A 16,121-nucleotide genomic window follows, 5' to 3' on the forward strand; every position below is an offset into this window, starting at 1 on the left:
CAGGATGATGCAGGGGCCAAGGTCACACGACCCAGTCTAGACTGGCCTGGCTTGTTTGCTCTCCTCGTTTCACCTTGACCTTGGAATCCTGAGGCAGGGAAGCCAGTTTCCTAGCAAAGAGCGGTCTCGGAGCAAGATCTATCTTTCCCTGGCTCATCCCTCCTTCCACCATCATCATACACTCAAGCTAGCCTGCTTCTGTTTCACATCTTCCTGTTGTATTTTTCCTCCGACTGCCAGCCAGCCAAAAGCCTGCTTTCCGAACTCTGAGGGGACTCTTCCGGATGAAGATCACACGAATAAGGATTAGTTTCTTATCCTAGCTCACCCATGCCAGTCCTCTTTCCATTGTCAAACACCACCTTCCCCTACAGGAAGAAGGGAGATGGCCTGTAGGCTGGATCTCATTTGAGACTTGAACACTTGCTTTCCAGGTTGGAGGGGCCCAGTGGTTCCTGCTTAGCTCCAGGCTGCTGTGTGGCCACTGCCTGCGCGCTGTCTGAACAGTAGCACCCAGTGTGGAAACTGTGAGGCAGAGGCAGGAACGAGGAAGATTCTGCAGTCCATCTCCCTGCCCCATTTTTTCTCTCTCTTTATTACCTCTTCTCCTCAGGGAGGCTCTGGTGCTGAAAAGGAACTTTTGGCTCAGTTCCACGGAGATAGGCCCTGGAAAGGGGTGACTCTATTATAGAGGCTCCAAATTGGGCATAGGAAGCCCTAAAGTCAGGATATTGAGAGGGAAGAAGAGAGGAGCTTTTTGAGAAATCAATAAGTTGGTGTTAATTTGTTCTTTGAAATATTCCGTGGTAATTTTAAAGCATGAAAACATTCCACACTAAAAAGGAGTGACCCCAAGAAAGATGTGGGAGCTAAAGTTGGGGTTGTCCAGCTGGGAGCCGCCTTAATCCTGGCTCTGCCCAGCCCCTTGGCCCTCATCTCCCGCCACCGCCTAGGGCTGGCCTCCCAAGGGTTGAGGTCTCCCCTGTTTGCACCTGGGAAAGGCCCCTCCAAAGGAGTAGTGCTGCTGACTCTCCCACATTTCACGTTTCCTTTTGTACACTGATCTGAGAGCGCGGGTGTTCTTGCTCGCATCCAGGGCTTTTTAGCTTTCCTAGACGGAACTCTCTCCTCCTGCCCCCTTTTCTTTGAGCAATCTCACTCTGAGGCTTTTTATTTCTAATGTATATTGAAATATCAGCCTATTCTGTTGCCTTCATTTCCCTCCTTTTATTCTCTCTCCATTTTTCATTGAGAGAATCTCCCCTCCATGTGATGATGTGTATGTTTGGGGGCTATCACATTCTCCCAATCCTCTCTACTCAGCTTGAGGAAGAATTGCGGGCGAGGAACCGAGAGGGTCCCTCCCAGAGAACAAGGGCTTTGGAGTAAGTGGATGAAAGTAGGACATGGAAACAATCCCGGCATCAAAGTCTCTCCCGCTGCTGAGCGACATCGAGTTATTTCCAGCTGCGAGCGCCAGAGGAGTCTGCCAGGGCCACAGCCAGGGCTCCCCCACGCCCTGCCCTCGCGTGCTTCGCCTGCTGTCTAGTTTCTCCATTTACTAAGAAAAAAAAATCCAGTTTCTTCCTCACCCTTACCTCCAAGCCCCAATCCAGTCACAGGTATCGTTTTGTTTTCCGGGGAGAGGTAGGGACCTGTGTCCCCCATACACATCCTAAGCCTAGGGAGAGACACCAGGAATAGTCCTCGTCTCTCCAGACACCTTTGCATCGGCTAAATTCAGCCTCCTCCTCCACCCTCTCCCTCCCTGGGGCCTGTCAGGGGGCGTTGCCCTGTCCCTTTAAATCTCCCAGCTCCCTCCTCTTTGCCCCTCCTGAGAGCCAATCAGCAGAGACATTTCCCCTTCTGTCCCGCCCCACCTGGAGGGGTGGGAACCCCAGGAGACCGGGCCTAGGCGCCAGCACGAGGTCACGTGGGCGCTGGAGGGTGGTGGAGGCGAGGCGGGCGGGAGCCGCGCGGATTTCTTAATGAAGTGTCCCCGCATGCGTAGAGGGACTGTGGGGAGGGAGGTGAAAGCTCCAAGAGGAGGCAGGGGAGGGGTGGAGAAGAAAAGGAGGAGGGATGGGGGAGGGGAAAAGGGAGCGAGGTGTATCCCTAGCTCCCTGCCTCTGGCAAGTGGAGTTTTTAAAAAGCTCGAGCAGATCATGTCATGACGACTTCGCTGCTCCTGCATCCGCGCTGGCCGGAGAGCCTTATGTACGTCTATGAGGACAGCGCGGCGGAGAGCGGCAGCGGCGGCGGCGGGGGAGGTGGCAGCGCGGGCGGAGCGGGGGTCGGCTGCGGCGGAGCGAGCCCTGGCAAAGCCCCGAGCATGGACGGGCTGGGCAGCAGCTGCCCGGCCAGCCACTGCCGCGACCTGCTTCCGCACCCCGTGCTGGGCCGCCCTCCGGCTCCCCTGGGCGCCCCTCAGGGCGCGGTCTACACGGACATCCAGGCCCCCGAGGCGGCACGCCAATGCGCCCCGCCGCCGGCGCCCCCCACCTCGTCCAACGCCACCCTGGGCTACGGCTACCCGTTCGGTGGCAGCTACTACGGCTGCCGCCTATCGCACAACGTGAACCTGCAGCAAAAGCCTTGCGCCTACCATCCGGGTGATAAGTACCCGGAGCCGTCGGGCACCTTGCCCGGTGACGACCTGTCCTCCAGGGCCAAGGAGTTCGCCTTCTATCCCAGCTTCGCGAGCTCCTACCAGGCGATGCCCGGCTACCTGGACGTGTCGGTGGTGCCTGGGATCAGCGGGCACCCGGAGCCGCGTCACGACGCGCTCATCCCCGTCGAAGGCTACCAGCACTGGGCTCTCTCCAACGGCTGGGACAGTCAGGTGTACTGCTCCAAGGAGCAGTCGCAGTCCGCCCACCTCTGGAAGTCTCCCTTTCCAGGTAAGGAAGGGGCCCGAACGCCGCTGCCGCCGCCAGGGACCCCTCCCAGCCCCGCCTGCCCCGGGGCTCCGCGCCCCAGCCACCCCCGCCGTCTGGCCCCGGCGCGCCGGCTCTGCTGGGCTGCCGATGGAGCCGGCCGGGCGAGCTGCGCTGAGGAATGCGCCGGAGAAGAAATCTGCTCCGACACGTTCCCCGAAGCTGCCCCGCTGAGAGTGAAGCAATCATAGGCGCCCGAGCGCCGGGCTGCCGGCTGAGATCGAGTCGGTAACCGCCTCCTCCTCCCCCAGCGGGCTCAGGTCTCACGCACGTCTCTCGGCCCCCAAAGCCTGCTTTTGGCTAGGAATGGGGTTGGGGTGGGCCTCGAGTGCCTTGGAATCCACAACCACCACCACAAAACCCTCAACTCACCGAATAACTGGGGTGGGGGGAGAATAAGAACCTCCAAGCATTTTCTTTGCCTGAATTTCCAAGATCGTTCAGGCACTAGTTTTTTGTTTGTTTTTTAATAGGGGTCTAATTTGCCGGGGTCTATGGAAATGTAGAATGTTTCCTTTTTTGTTTATTTATTTTCTTTCTTTATTTAAAACATTTGGCGACGAATTTCCCAATTGTTAAAGAAGCAGAAAACTAAAATCTCTTGAGAGGGCGTGGAGAGAAGGGAGTTTGCATCCCTCTCCTGGGATATAAATTTTCTTTTCCTCTCCAATATACTAAGCTCAAATCCTGTGGGTGTTTCCACTGCCAACTGTCCCAAGTGTGGGGGAGAAAGAGAATTATTCGTGCCTCAGATATAGAAAGAGAGGAGTAAGGATGAGAGGTGAGGCAGGAGGAAGACCTCTTCTGGAAGAATCTGGGGTCCAGACCCAGGCTGGGGACCCCTGGGTTTTGTCTGGCTGTGTGTGGGAGGGTGAGTGGAATTCACCGATGTCCTGTTTCTTCTCCAACTGAGGCCATCTCTGAACCGGAGGGAATCCTGCAACCCCCACTGTACCCCAGGGTGAAAAGAGCAGTTCCAGGTTTCTCAAAATCACATCAAGAGCTTTGAATTCAGAACTACGCTGAGAAATCAGGATTTTAGGTCTGAAGAATCCAGAGATTGAGGCTGACTGGCTTCTTTCTGATGCCCATAGGGGTCCTGGGGGGGTCACAGAGTAAACTCAGATGTTTACCCATACTGCCTAGAGGGTCCCCCAGCTCTGCATGTGGGTCCAGGGACATTTTCATTGGGAAGTATAGAACTGAATACCTCCTAAGGGTGGGCCTGAAATTCCTCTGTATCCGGGATTGGGGCATGGGCAGATGGTGAAAAAAAAAATCACTGAATGATGTTAGAAAATGTAGCAAATAACATTCTTGTAAATATGAGATTACTCAGTATAACACAACTATAAACCAGGTGCGACCCACACTAGGCACCCCATTTCTGATTGCCAGAAGATTTAAGGATACTGGAATTTTAGTACATGGTATCATGCATTACCTGCTCTGCATTGGCTATAATATTTTTATATAATATGATTTCTGTTATTAACTGCCTAATATGAAACACACAATACTACATCTCCAGAAGATTGGAAATTCACATAGGGATATCCAATAATGTATTGTAGAGAGATGGCCCTTTAATTCCCCATCTCACCCAAACAGAAAGGTTCTTAGGAGATGGGGGCCTAGCAAGAATTCCTGGAGCAGGGGAAGCTGATAGGCCATGCCAAAGGGCTGAAGGTAGGGGAGCAGATGCCCACCACTGTGGGCAGAAGTGCAGGTCTAGAGCAATGAGAAATTGATTTAATGTGAAGAAGTGAAGAGAGGGAGCTGCTCTGGCATCCCTGTGTATGCATGTGGAGCAGGGTGGGGTTGAAGGCTTGGAGAGAAGCTCAGAAATATCTTTAAGCAAAATAAACATTTTAAAGATTCCAAGGGGGAAAAAACCTGCTAAAAATAAACACTTTTGATCACAGCCTCCTAGGGAAAAATATCTTTGAAATAAAAAAAAGTACAGCCCAACTGAGATTTAATACACTTGCAAATTACAGCGTGGAAATGGACATAAAATCCATTGTGTCTCAGCAGTTATGTGCTCACACACTACTTGTATGGAAATAGAATCGGGCTGGTGTATCTCAGTGAGCGCAGAGGTCCAGGCAAAAGGCAGATGAAAAAGAAATGATCCTCAGACACCCTCCATCTTTCTACCCACACAGAGGTCTTTTAGAAGTAGTGAGATTTCCAGATAACTCTGTCTATGCAATTGTGGTTTGTTCTGCAGCATCTAGGCATAAACACTACTGTCTCTCTTCAGCGCCTCTGGCTCTGAGAAACCTCATCTATGGCAGTCTGGGCTGGTGTGGGAGATGGAGCAATTGTTCAGAAAGATCCAGATAATTAGGGCCAAGATGTGTTGTGGCTTCTTCCTTCCCCCAATTATACAGACCCTTGCTTCATTGCTTTTTTTTTGGTCTTCCTATAGTGAGTGTAGACACTTTTTTTTTTGACAGAGAGAGGTGGAAACTCCAAGAGGAAACCAGCAAAGAAACAAGGTGGGGAGAGAAAGAGACAGATAGGATTGGGGAGAGACCAGAAAATAAAAATAAATAGTGGGTTCTTTGGGCTATACCAGAAGTACCTACTGACAAGCTTTTGGATTTTGGTTGAGAAGAGCAGCTAGGATTTCTAGCTGGGCAAGGTCCTCTTCAGAGCCTCGTTGTGGCAGTGGGTGGTCAAGAGCGAGTGGGCAGTAGGAACCTGCACAAAGAGTCCCAAGAGAAAGCTATGGCTAAGCATTGATCTGATTTTTATTTGCTCCTCAAAGGTGTCTATTAGGTTCTCAGGTATGAAGTGGTTTGCGTGCATGTGTGCTCTGGAAGGAGATTAGGGAAGGGTTGATTGGAAAATTAATAGCCATGTACCCTACGTACTTTAGGCAGTATAGACACAACTCCAGGTCTAAGCTCCCAGGTGTTTCCACATCTGTAGATCCCACTTCCTTTTCAGAAAAGACAGCAGACAATGAAGGGGGACTTTGAGAAGGCAAGACTGAAGGTATTTCCCCAGGAGGCCCCCCCCAAAAAAAAACCAACCCAGCAGTTTGGTTTGACCCATGAAAAACTTGGCCAAATCAATTCTTGGTATTCTACAGAGAAAAACAACCAGTTTAGATCCATTATTTGTTTTTTAAGTGATTTTTAAGGGTTGTTTTGATTAAACCTCATTGGAAATTTAGAGTTGGGGTTTAAGGGATCCAAAATTGAATAGGTAATTGTGAGCGGTTCCAGAAAGTGAGGCAAAAAAACAGGGACAATTATCTGGTTAATTCAGGAATCAAATCCGTTTTATCCTATTTTGCTCTCCAGGGAAAAGGAGGTCTATTTTAAAGCTGGATTGTACCAGGTGGCCTATTTCCATTTTAGAACTTACTTCATCGTTATGTTGAGTCAGAAAATCTGTGTTTAAAACCCGGCTTTGCCACTTAAGTTATTTTACCCACTCAAAGCCTCAGATTTCTCATCTTATAAATGGGTTTAATAAAATAAGCCTGAAAAATATTGTTCTGAGGATTAAAACAAACAAACAAACAAAAAGAAAACCTCACAGTGTCCTTATGGTATCGTTACTTACCTTTTGTTTTATTCTTGTCCTGGAATCATCAATTTCCTGAATCATAGTTACATCTGTAAGAGTAAAACAAATTTGAGAACTGAAGATTTTTCTTTTTTTTAATTACCTTGTACAAAAAAAATCATTTTTAACCTAAAGGACCTACTCTGTTAAAGTGAAGTTGTTTTGTTTTTCAGATAAAAACAAAAAACAAAAACAAAACCTTGGCCTATTCCTACATAGGCCGAGAAAAGTGACAAGTCCAACGATTTTCCTGAGAAACTATCATGAAGACAGCCAAGCCAGGCCATTGGAACCCACTCTCTACCATATTCTTCCTGAGCACTTTACTTCCACTCTGCATTTAATTGTGACCTCTTCTCTCACCTTCCTGTATAGATAAGGGTCCCTAAGAGAGAGCAGACCCAATAGGAATGGGTATATGGAAGGTGTTTTATGAGGGTGGGGTGAGAACAACCATTTCAGGAAGAGCTTTGTGTCTTTATTCTGGTCTGTGTCTATACTTCCAAAGGGTAGTAAGGATGAAGGGAAAACCCCAAATTTTCAGTCTTCCTCATGAGCTTCTGCATGAAGAAGTCTAATAATTACATTTTAAAAATTGAAGGGTGAGTTATTTAGATGATCTCCCCCGTTCCCCATTTCCCCTTAAAAGTATTGCTATGGCCTTTTTATTGACAGAGGCGAGGGTTGAGTGGAAAGGGAATATAAGTGACATTTATTGTTTTTAGTTCCTGTGAAATTTTCAGAGTATAAAGAATTGAACTATTAATGGTTAGGATGACAAGGTATTCAGGATTTAGGGTTAGGGTTCCTGCATGGAATGAAGACAGTTTTCCTTCAGCCTTGGAGGAATGGAGAGGAAAGGTGGTTGGAGCAGAATTTGCTCTGTTTTGGGAGTGGACATTTGGGGGGGTAAGGAGGGCATGGTGTTCTCTTTATAGAAGACTTATGGGAACAGCTGGTTTTACTTCAAGAAGGCTCTTCTGGTACCTCCTCTGGTGGGCAGACCCTGAGGCATGGACCCTCTACTTCCAGGGACCTGATTATCTACATCTCAGGGCCAGGACCTCACCACCTTGGATGTTAAGTGGCTCACACATTGGGCTCCTAGAGTGACTGGTTCCCAGGTGGGCTAGCTTCACCTGGACACCTTTCTTCTCTCTTGTCTGTTGGTGCAGGCCTCAGATTCTTAGAGCACAGCCAGTGACCAAAAGCGTGAGCCACCACTTGGTGGTCTGTGCCCACTGCAGCTGTCTCCCTCCCACTATGTCCTCCCTGAAATATACAACAGAACACTTTTTTTCTCAGAGAATAAGCTTATGGATGCCCAAATAATCTTAAGTGCTGGAAGAATACCTGCAATCCTGGGAACAAGTGCTGTGCGGAGCCATACTGGAGCCTGAGGCAAAAGGAAAAATCAGTAATGCTGGTCCCGTGTTTATTTAAAAATGTGATATTTTGTTCATCATGGATTTTTTTTGCATTTATTTCTATTTCTTAAACATTGTATTAAACTATTATTTATCTTGATTACTGAATTTATGGCACCCCCTCCTTTAATATCTCAATGGCCTCATCTTAGTCGTGGCCTTGCTATTAACAAAGGTGCGAAGGATTTGGGGGCAGTCTGCCGGCCCCCTCTGAGTGCCTGCGGGAACCTTGTGCCTCCGCAGCCGCGCAGCCTCGGGGCCTTTAGCCCGGTCCCGGGTCCAGCCGCACAACTCACTTGCTGCCGCCCGCCTTCTCTCTCCCCCTAGACGTGGTTCCCCTACAGCCCGAAGTGAGCAGCTACCGGCGCGGGCGCAAGAAACGCGTGCCCTACACCAAGGTGCAGCTGAAGGAGCTAGAGAAGGAGTACGCGGCCAGCAAGTTCATTACCAAAGAGAAGCGCCGGCGCATCTCCGCCACCACGAACCTCTCCGAGCGCCAGGTCACCATCTGGTTCCAGAATCGGCGGGTCAAAGAGAAGAAGGTGGTCAGCAAATCGAAAGCGCCTCATCTCCACTCCACCTGACCGCCCACCGGGCCGCCTTCCCCGTCTATTTATGTCGCCGCTTTGTTCCATAACAGAACCCACCGAAGGACGCTTCGTCGGTACAGACGAATATTTAATGTTAACAAGAAAGAGGAACCGCGCCGCGCTGCCAGAAGGCAGAGAGGATCAGAGGGCAAGCTCTGAGACCCCCTAACCCCACACCCCATCCTCAACCCCTTCCCCATCCATATGGGACCTACCTGGCCTCAACAGCTTTGGAGGTGGGTCTGGGTGGGCCGTGGGAGCAAGGCTGCCGGCCCTCACTCCCTCTTGCCCTCACCCCTCTCCTTGCCCGAAAGCCGAGTGGCAGCGAAGAGCCCGATCATTCCAACCAAAACAGGGTTGGGGGACCCCCGAATGACCCCATTCTTGCCTCCTCCTTTGCCCAGGCAGATAGACGACCCTCCTTAGGGCGGGTCCTCGGTACCGAACCTGGTGAGCTCAGACTTTTCTTCCAGTTCCTCCCCCTGCTCCCTGTCCCTCCTGCGGTCCTTAGTTAGGCAAGATTTCCCAGCTAAGATTTTCTGTGCATATTTTAAAAGTCGTGTTAATATTGATGATAATTATTAGGGATCTGGCACTGTGATTGGAGTACGGACAGCGCATAGGTTTTCTTTCTTTCCTATCTGTTTCAACAAAAACCGTAGCCCCAACCTCAACCAAGAAACTGAATTTCTCAGGAGCCGCTTTTGCCCCCACTGTCTCCTCTGTTCTGCTCTCCCAGTAAACATGCTGAAATCGAAGGACAGAAACTCAACCATGCTTCTAAATCCTCCTCCTCCTCCCTCACCACCCCCCACTAACCCCCCCCCAACCCCCGCTGGGAGTCAGGAAACATAGAAGCAGAAGTTTTTTCTTTAAAAAAGGACAAACTTCTCTTCCAAGGGGATGGAGAGTGGGTCCCCCAGCAGAGTCCTTCTTCAGTTGCTTCTCGTCACCACAATAGCAGAGAGAGGCCTTACACTTCCACTTTTACTGATTGTCCAGTCCAGAGGAAAGCAGTTTTCTTTCAGGAGGCCAAAATGATGGCCCCCAAGTAGCGGGCTAACCTAGACGCTGCCTAACATTTCCCTCCTCAAAGGCCGACTTGGTGCTGGAGGACCCTCGCCTTCTCCCTTCCCACTGGCACATTACAAAACAGTGTTCTTATGAAACGTTCATCAGAAATAGGCTTTTTTAAAATGTTGTGTATCTGTATATAGTATTGTGATGTCTGAATGACAATGAATTGAATGCAAAAAGAAAAAAACCCCACAAACCTGTTTTTAAAATAAAATCTTTTTTTTTTTTGGGCCTTGATTTTATCGCTCAGGTTCTCTCTGAAACCCCTTCTGTCCATTGGCTCTTCAGGGAAGTCTCTGATGCCCTGACTCAGCCAGAATGGGCAGGGGACAGGTATAGCTATCACCCCCCAGCTGGGAATATCCCAAACTCATAATTTGCTACATTTAAGTTTTTAAAACTTCAAGTTGTTGAAACTATTTAGACAGGAGAAAAAAACTCCCTATCCTGATGCTCAAAATAGACAAACACATGTTGGGGAAATAAGGATGTAATCAGCCACTGAAAAGGTCTGGAAGCAGGTAAGTGAGAAAAGTATGTTGCAGCCGTTCACTTGACTTAATAGTTAGGCCTCAGATCTGGATCTGGGTGCTAAGAAGGTAGCATCCCAGCTGGGAGCTGGATGTTGTAGTGGTGGCAGCAGTGCAGAGCTAACCTGAGGCTCCTGAGGCCCTACTGCCCCCAGAGGATCCCAAATGTCTCCAGTCAGTTTGGGTTGGGGCCGAGGAGGGGTCCCACAGCCTGATCTGCTCAGCATTCCCAGGCTGCACTCTTTCCTTCCCCCATCAACCTATGCAGAGAGGTCAGGCGGTTAGGACCCCTTGGACTTCCCGTTCACTAAACCAACCCCACTTTTATTCTCCAGCATTCCTGGAAACTCCAATCTTCCAAGCAATCAGGAGCCTATAGACTGCCACTAATTTGTTTCCCTGTCGCATCCCATCCAGCCATGCCTATCTCCCTATCTCCCTATCTGGCGGAGTTAATGAGATCGTTAAATTGTCAGGTTAAGAGACTTTTAAAAAGCAATATATCCTAAAACAATGTTATCTCAGATTAAATCTTTACTGCAGCAATTTTTATTTATATATAATATTTTTCCTTTCCTGAGACACAGAAAGACTGGAGGCATTGGGTTGGAAATCAGAGTTCTCTGATCTCCCTTTGCCTGATGGCTCAAGTTTTAAATTTTTTATTTAAATAAATGTTTCTGGGGGCAAAACACACACAAACACACACACACACACACACACACACACAGGGCATGTGAGAGACAAAGAGACTGAAGAATTCACCATCTGTGGAGGCTTTGCTACGATGTGACGCCAGTCCTGTTCAACTCCATTTCAACTCTGGGTTAACTACCAAGGAGTCACATGCTGGGCACTAGATATTTAGGAGGAAATAGGTGAATTGCCCAGGAATAAATTTCATTCTTAATTCCATCTACCCTTTCTCTTTCCACCCACTAACCTAACCTCTCTCCCAAATCCCTGAGTCCCCCTGAGATGGAAAGAGTTGAAGATGAAATGTATGTGTTTGGTCAGAAAAAGGAACTGAGTAGACAAGAGGCCTGGGGCTCCCTTGATACGGCATCTACCCTTCTTGACTTGAGGGTACGTTGGGTGGTCCCACAACACAGTGTAGACACCGTGGAAGCTGGAGACTCAGTGGGGAAAGAGAAGTCTAGAGTTCTCCTAGGGACCCCTCCACTTCTGCACACAAAACCACACATAGTCAAATGAGCAAGTTTACACACACACACACACACACACACACACACACACACACACGGAGGGACCCACCCTAAGGCCCCAGAAGAGGGAGATGGAAAAGAGAAGCAGAAAGCCTAAACAGGCTCATTGGGATTGCATTGGGACCCCAGTAACCCAGGCAAAGACTGAAGTCCCTCTGAGTCCCTGTGAATCCCAGTGTGCCAGGGTGTTTAGGACCCTCTTATGCCCTGGATTAAATACGTCTCGATGCATTTCAGAGAATGATCATGCCTGGATCGATTTTAAAGATGCTTCTCCCATAAGAAAAGTAAGCATGGGAATGGAAATGCTCTTGTGAGACAGGTATTGTGTGTGTGTGTTCTGGGAAGGCAAAGTTGGGAAAATGTATTATTCTTTTCCTGATCATGTTGGTCCCTTACCTTTCCTTCCTCCAAGAGTTGGCATGCTCTTTGGGGAATCTGTGAGACATTCCTGTGAAGGTATGTGTGTATGCACAAATGTGTGTATGTGTGTGTGTCTAGAGCCTTGACCAGTGGAGAATTTCTTCAGCCTTTACTGCTTGTGTGTGCAAGTGTGTAAGTAGGAGTGGTGTCAGCCAGTACTCATCTCAGGGTGTAGAGTGTGTTTTCTCTTCTTTATTTAAATCTATAAAAAGCCTTCTTTCCAAGGCCAATCTCCTAGCATTTGTATGAAGGTGAGGCTTCAATAAATATGAGGATGCAAGGGAATAGAAGAGGTCTGAAGGGCTGTGAGCACAGGGGCTTTCCCTGGAAACAGCCCTTTGCTTCTGTGACTGAGGCTTCTACTATCTCTCTCACAATCCGGTGGCACCCTCCACTCCTCATGCCCCACCCAGGCCAGAACTGGGGGACCCAGGTAGGCTGGAGCCTCCCAAGACTCTCCATCTGCAGGTCACTCTACCAGGCTGCCAGGGAGGGCTCAGTAATAACCCTTTCCTAAGCTTGGGGGAAAAACCCTTCCCCACCCACATCTTAGTCCCCAGACTTAGAGCCAGCAGATTGGGCCTTCCAGTCCATAGTCCCACAGCCAGGAACCCACCTGAGTGGGTTCTCAGGAGATCCCTCCACGGCTGTCTCCAGACCATCTGCTCCTGAGACTAATTCACAGAAGGCTGGGTCAGCAAGCCAGTGTGGTTGTAAGGCAGACAGCCCTGGGACATTCTCCAGTTCTCAGAGGATTGGAGCTGGGGACCCTGCAGCAGCTCCTTCTGTTTAAAAGAGAACTCTCCATCCTAGGATCCAGCTGGGTCCAACTTGGATGGTATTGGGAACCCATCCCTCAAAAAACTACAACTACTGATTCAGGCAGATGTGTATCCAGACCTGGGCTGGTGGAGGATTGAGGGGCCCTGGAAAGCAAGGGGCTTCTGGGAGGAGGAGGGGGCCAGAGCCTGTTTGCAACCAACCAGGCTCTTCCTCTTTTAGCCTTGACCGTGACTAGGTCTTTCTGACCTTGACATCACAGGGCGCACAGGGAAGGGGGAGGGTGGAAAAGGCCTTGATCTTCCGGTGGTCAGAGAAGGGGAGGGATGCTCGCCCCCTTGACGCGCCATCCCCCTTCCCGCCAGAGCCCGCCGCCTCTGTTTACACACAGAGGAGGTGTCGTCTCCAGTCTAGACAGGGGCGCTAATAAAGCCCATAAAAGGCGGCCTCTCCAGAGATGCTCTGCAACTCAGCTCCCGTGCGCCTACCGCTGGCCGCTCCCTCCGCCTCCTCCGCCCCGCCCTCCTCAGATACCTCGGCTTGGCCTGCAGCGGCCTGGGGGGGACGGGGCGATGAGGGCGGGGGCGGGAGGGCGAAGGTTTCCAGGGGCTGAGAACCCCCGCTCAGCACCCTTCTGAGCCTCTTCTGTCTCCAAAGGTAAGTGGACCCCCGCTCTCCTAGCCTAGCCAGCCCCGGGGTTAGCAGCACATCCTCCCACCCCCACAAGCCGCCTAAACCAGTTGCTCCCACTCCAATACGCCCGCGCCCCCCGCCCCGCCCCGGGGGCTTGGATTTGGGAAACATTTGGGTAGCTGGGCAGAGTACACCCTAGGCAGATCTCAGCCGTTCCCCAGACCTAGGCCTGGCCAGAGCCCATGATCACAAAGAGACACCGGCTGTGGGGCAGGGGCTACTGGGGTTAGTCCTCAACCCCATATGGAGCTTCGAGGTGCACGGAGACCAGCCCCAGCCCACTCCGCTCCCGGATACTTGCAGAGGAGCTGTGGGTGTGGCGTTTGATGAGAGTGTTTTGTTTTGTTTTAACTTGGTCCCCACACCTTTCTTGACACTCGGTAATTCACTAGGCGGAGGAGATCCTCTGCTGGCGGAGGGGGAAAATGTCAGAGCCGTGAAACTATTTAACTATTGGCGCGCCGAAAGGACAGAGAAAAAGGGGAAAGATGACCCATTTAGGGATGTTCAGGTGAGAGGTAGAAAGATGGTCTCCCAGATGTTCCCGCCTGGGACTCCCCACCCCTTCTCCATTTCCCAAGTGGCAGTCGGGCTGGGGTCTTGCGGTGGGAGACAGCCCAGAGCAGGGTTGGAGGACGTAAGGACGCGCTGCTGAGGCCAGGCCGCTTGCCTGAGCCTGAAAGCCTGACTGGGTCCCCTCACCCAAGGTTCCTTTAAATCTCCCTCCCCCGGGTTGCAGGTCCCTAGAAGGCAACACCTGGAGAAGGGGTCTCCCAAGTTTCTGAAGTCCTGAGCACCGGAAAGGAGGCCTGGGAACCAGGTGGACTCCGACCCTGGAGGAGCTAGTGAAGCAAAGAAAGAGGAGACTGAGCCCACCTATCTCCACCCCTTAGCCTTGTCAGAACCCAAAAAAAGTCCTGTCACAAGCCTGAGCTGCCCCAAAGAGGCCAAATAGAGAGGACAGAAGAGTGGGGCGCTTTTCATCTCCCCTCTCACTGCCAGCCCAGCCTCTACTCACATCCCTTCAAGGGCCCAGGACCTGCCTCATTTGCATACGCGGCAGAACCGCTTTCTGCAAACTAGACAGTGACCTTGAACTGGGCCACCGCGGCCTCTCGACTGACGGGGTAGAAGGCCGCGCCGAATAATTCCGACCTCGTGTTGGTGGGGAAGCCCAAACACAGCCACTCACAGCCTCTCCGCGGTGTCCTAAGATTCCTGCAGCCGTTTTACCCCTGCCATCACAGCCGGTGTAGATTTTATAATTAACGCCTTTCGTCTTGCTCCGCGATGGTCGGGACTCGAGGCCCCACGCAGAGTCCTCAAAGATGCGGGAGGGTTGGAGGCTCAAACACAGAAGGCGCGGGAGAGGGGGCAGGGCATCCAGCTGGTGGATGAGCGGAAGCTCGAGGGCTGCAATGGGTTTTCAAGGAATGCCCTAGACCACATCCTGGCCTTCAGTTTTAATTAACCCCTGAGTTAATGAGCGGGGCACGGTTGAACCAGGCCAGCTGCAGCAGGAGCCCGTGGCCAGGCGCCAGCAGGCGGGCCACCCCCTCTAACCTTGTGATTTAATGAATATGCGGGAGAGTGGACGCACAGATCGCTCCGCGGTTCCAGAGCCTGGGTTCCTGGCCAATTAGAGTTTTGTATGGAGGCTGCGAGGTGCAGGCGGATTAAACCTATCTAGACACGGTTGTCCAGCCCTTTGGGCTGCCACTCCTTCCTATTCTCCGTAGCCAGCCCCAGTGGGCTCCTGGCGAGCAGCTCCTGACGAGGGGGGATTTAGATGTTAAGCTTTGCACCCGAGCCTCCCGCCGGCCCCGGGGACCCAGGATGGGAGCGGCGCTTCGGAGCTGTTGAGTCCGAACCCGGTTATGGAAAGGGCGCCTGAGCTGCGTGTGCAGCCGGTGCCTTCCAGGAGGGCAGAACCACGGTGGTGCAAGGGGAGGCTGGGGGCTTAGATTTCCTGGGTCCTCGCCGGGGTCCTGAAAATCCTAGGTTCACACTGGGCCGCGAGAAACAGGACACTGGGGACGCGAATTTTGCTGATGGGTTTCTGCAGCCCTCCCCTGAGAGGACTCAGGGTCGGTTGCACGGAAGGAAGAGGGGGTTATGCGTGTGTCAGTGCCCCGAGTCCAAAACCTGGGAAAATGGCCTTTTCTGATGGGACCAAATCGGACTAGGAGAAACTGTGAGTTAAGGAAGCCCTCACTCCATCCTTATTTCCCCGCCGTGGCATCTGCCGCCCTGTGGCCGCTGCTCTGTGTGCTCGGCGGCCTGGCCGGAGGGCAGCGGGCAGAGCGTTGCGCCTGAGATTTTCGAGCTAGGGAGGGATGGATAGGGAGAGGCTGAGAGACCTTTCTCCTGGGATCCCCCATCTAGAAGGTTGTAGTCATCTGGGAGGGAGAAACAGAAAGGGGAGAAGCCTCCACCCCACAAAAACTAGTGATTACTCGGCAAAGCTCAGCTCGGCATTTCTCACACCAACAATAGCGGCTGAGCTCTGAGGCCTGGAGGCCTGCAGACATCGCCGTGAGCGCAGTGATCTTATTGAAAACAGCGATAATATTAAAGTCACACCCTATTTAGCTTAATGACCAAAAGAACCCCCAAATAACATTTTTTTCATTAAAATTTCAGTGGCGCTCATTAATGCATCTTGAAAAGGGGGCATAAATAAGGTGTTGGAGGTGCTGTGACGTGGGATTTGCAGCTGAGGGATGCTCCTCTGCTGTCGTGCAGCCCCTTCATCAACTAGGCACAAAAAAATCCAATCCAGGCGGTTTCCTGCCCGCTCCTCGGCTCCTCGGCTCTCGGGGTCCTGACTGGAGGTGACTGCGCGGGGATGGCA

The 16,121-nt window shown here is 51.3% G+C and overlaps 1 protein-coding gene across 1 annotated transcript; it reads left to right on the top strand.

Annotated features, from left to right (window-relative positions):
• Positions 1-2,170: 2,170 nt before the first annotated feature.
• HOXC13 (homeobox C13) lies at positions 2,171-8,532 on the top strand. The gene is made up of 2 exons (XM_019659688.1): positions 2,171-2,900; positions 8,276-8,532. Exons 1-2 carry the CDS (start codon positions 2,171-2,173, stop codon positions 8,530-8,532), a joined length of 987 nt encoding a protein of 328 aa, XP_019515233.1.
• The last annotated feature ends 7,589 nt before the right edge of the window (positions 8,533-16,121 follow it).

This window comes from Hipposideros armiger, unplaced genomic scaffold (assembly GCF_001890085.2).
Source record: "Hipposideros armiger isolate ML-2016 unplaced genomic scaffold, ASM189008v1 scaffold_303, whole genome shotgun sequence".
Taxonomy (NCBI): Eukaryota; Metazoa; Chordata; class Mammalia; order Chiroptera; family Hipposideridae; genus Hipposideros; species Hipposideros armiger.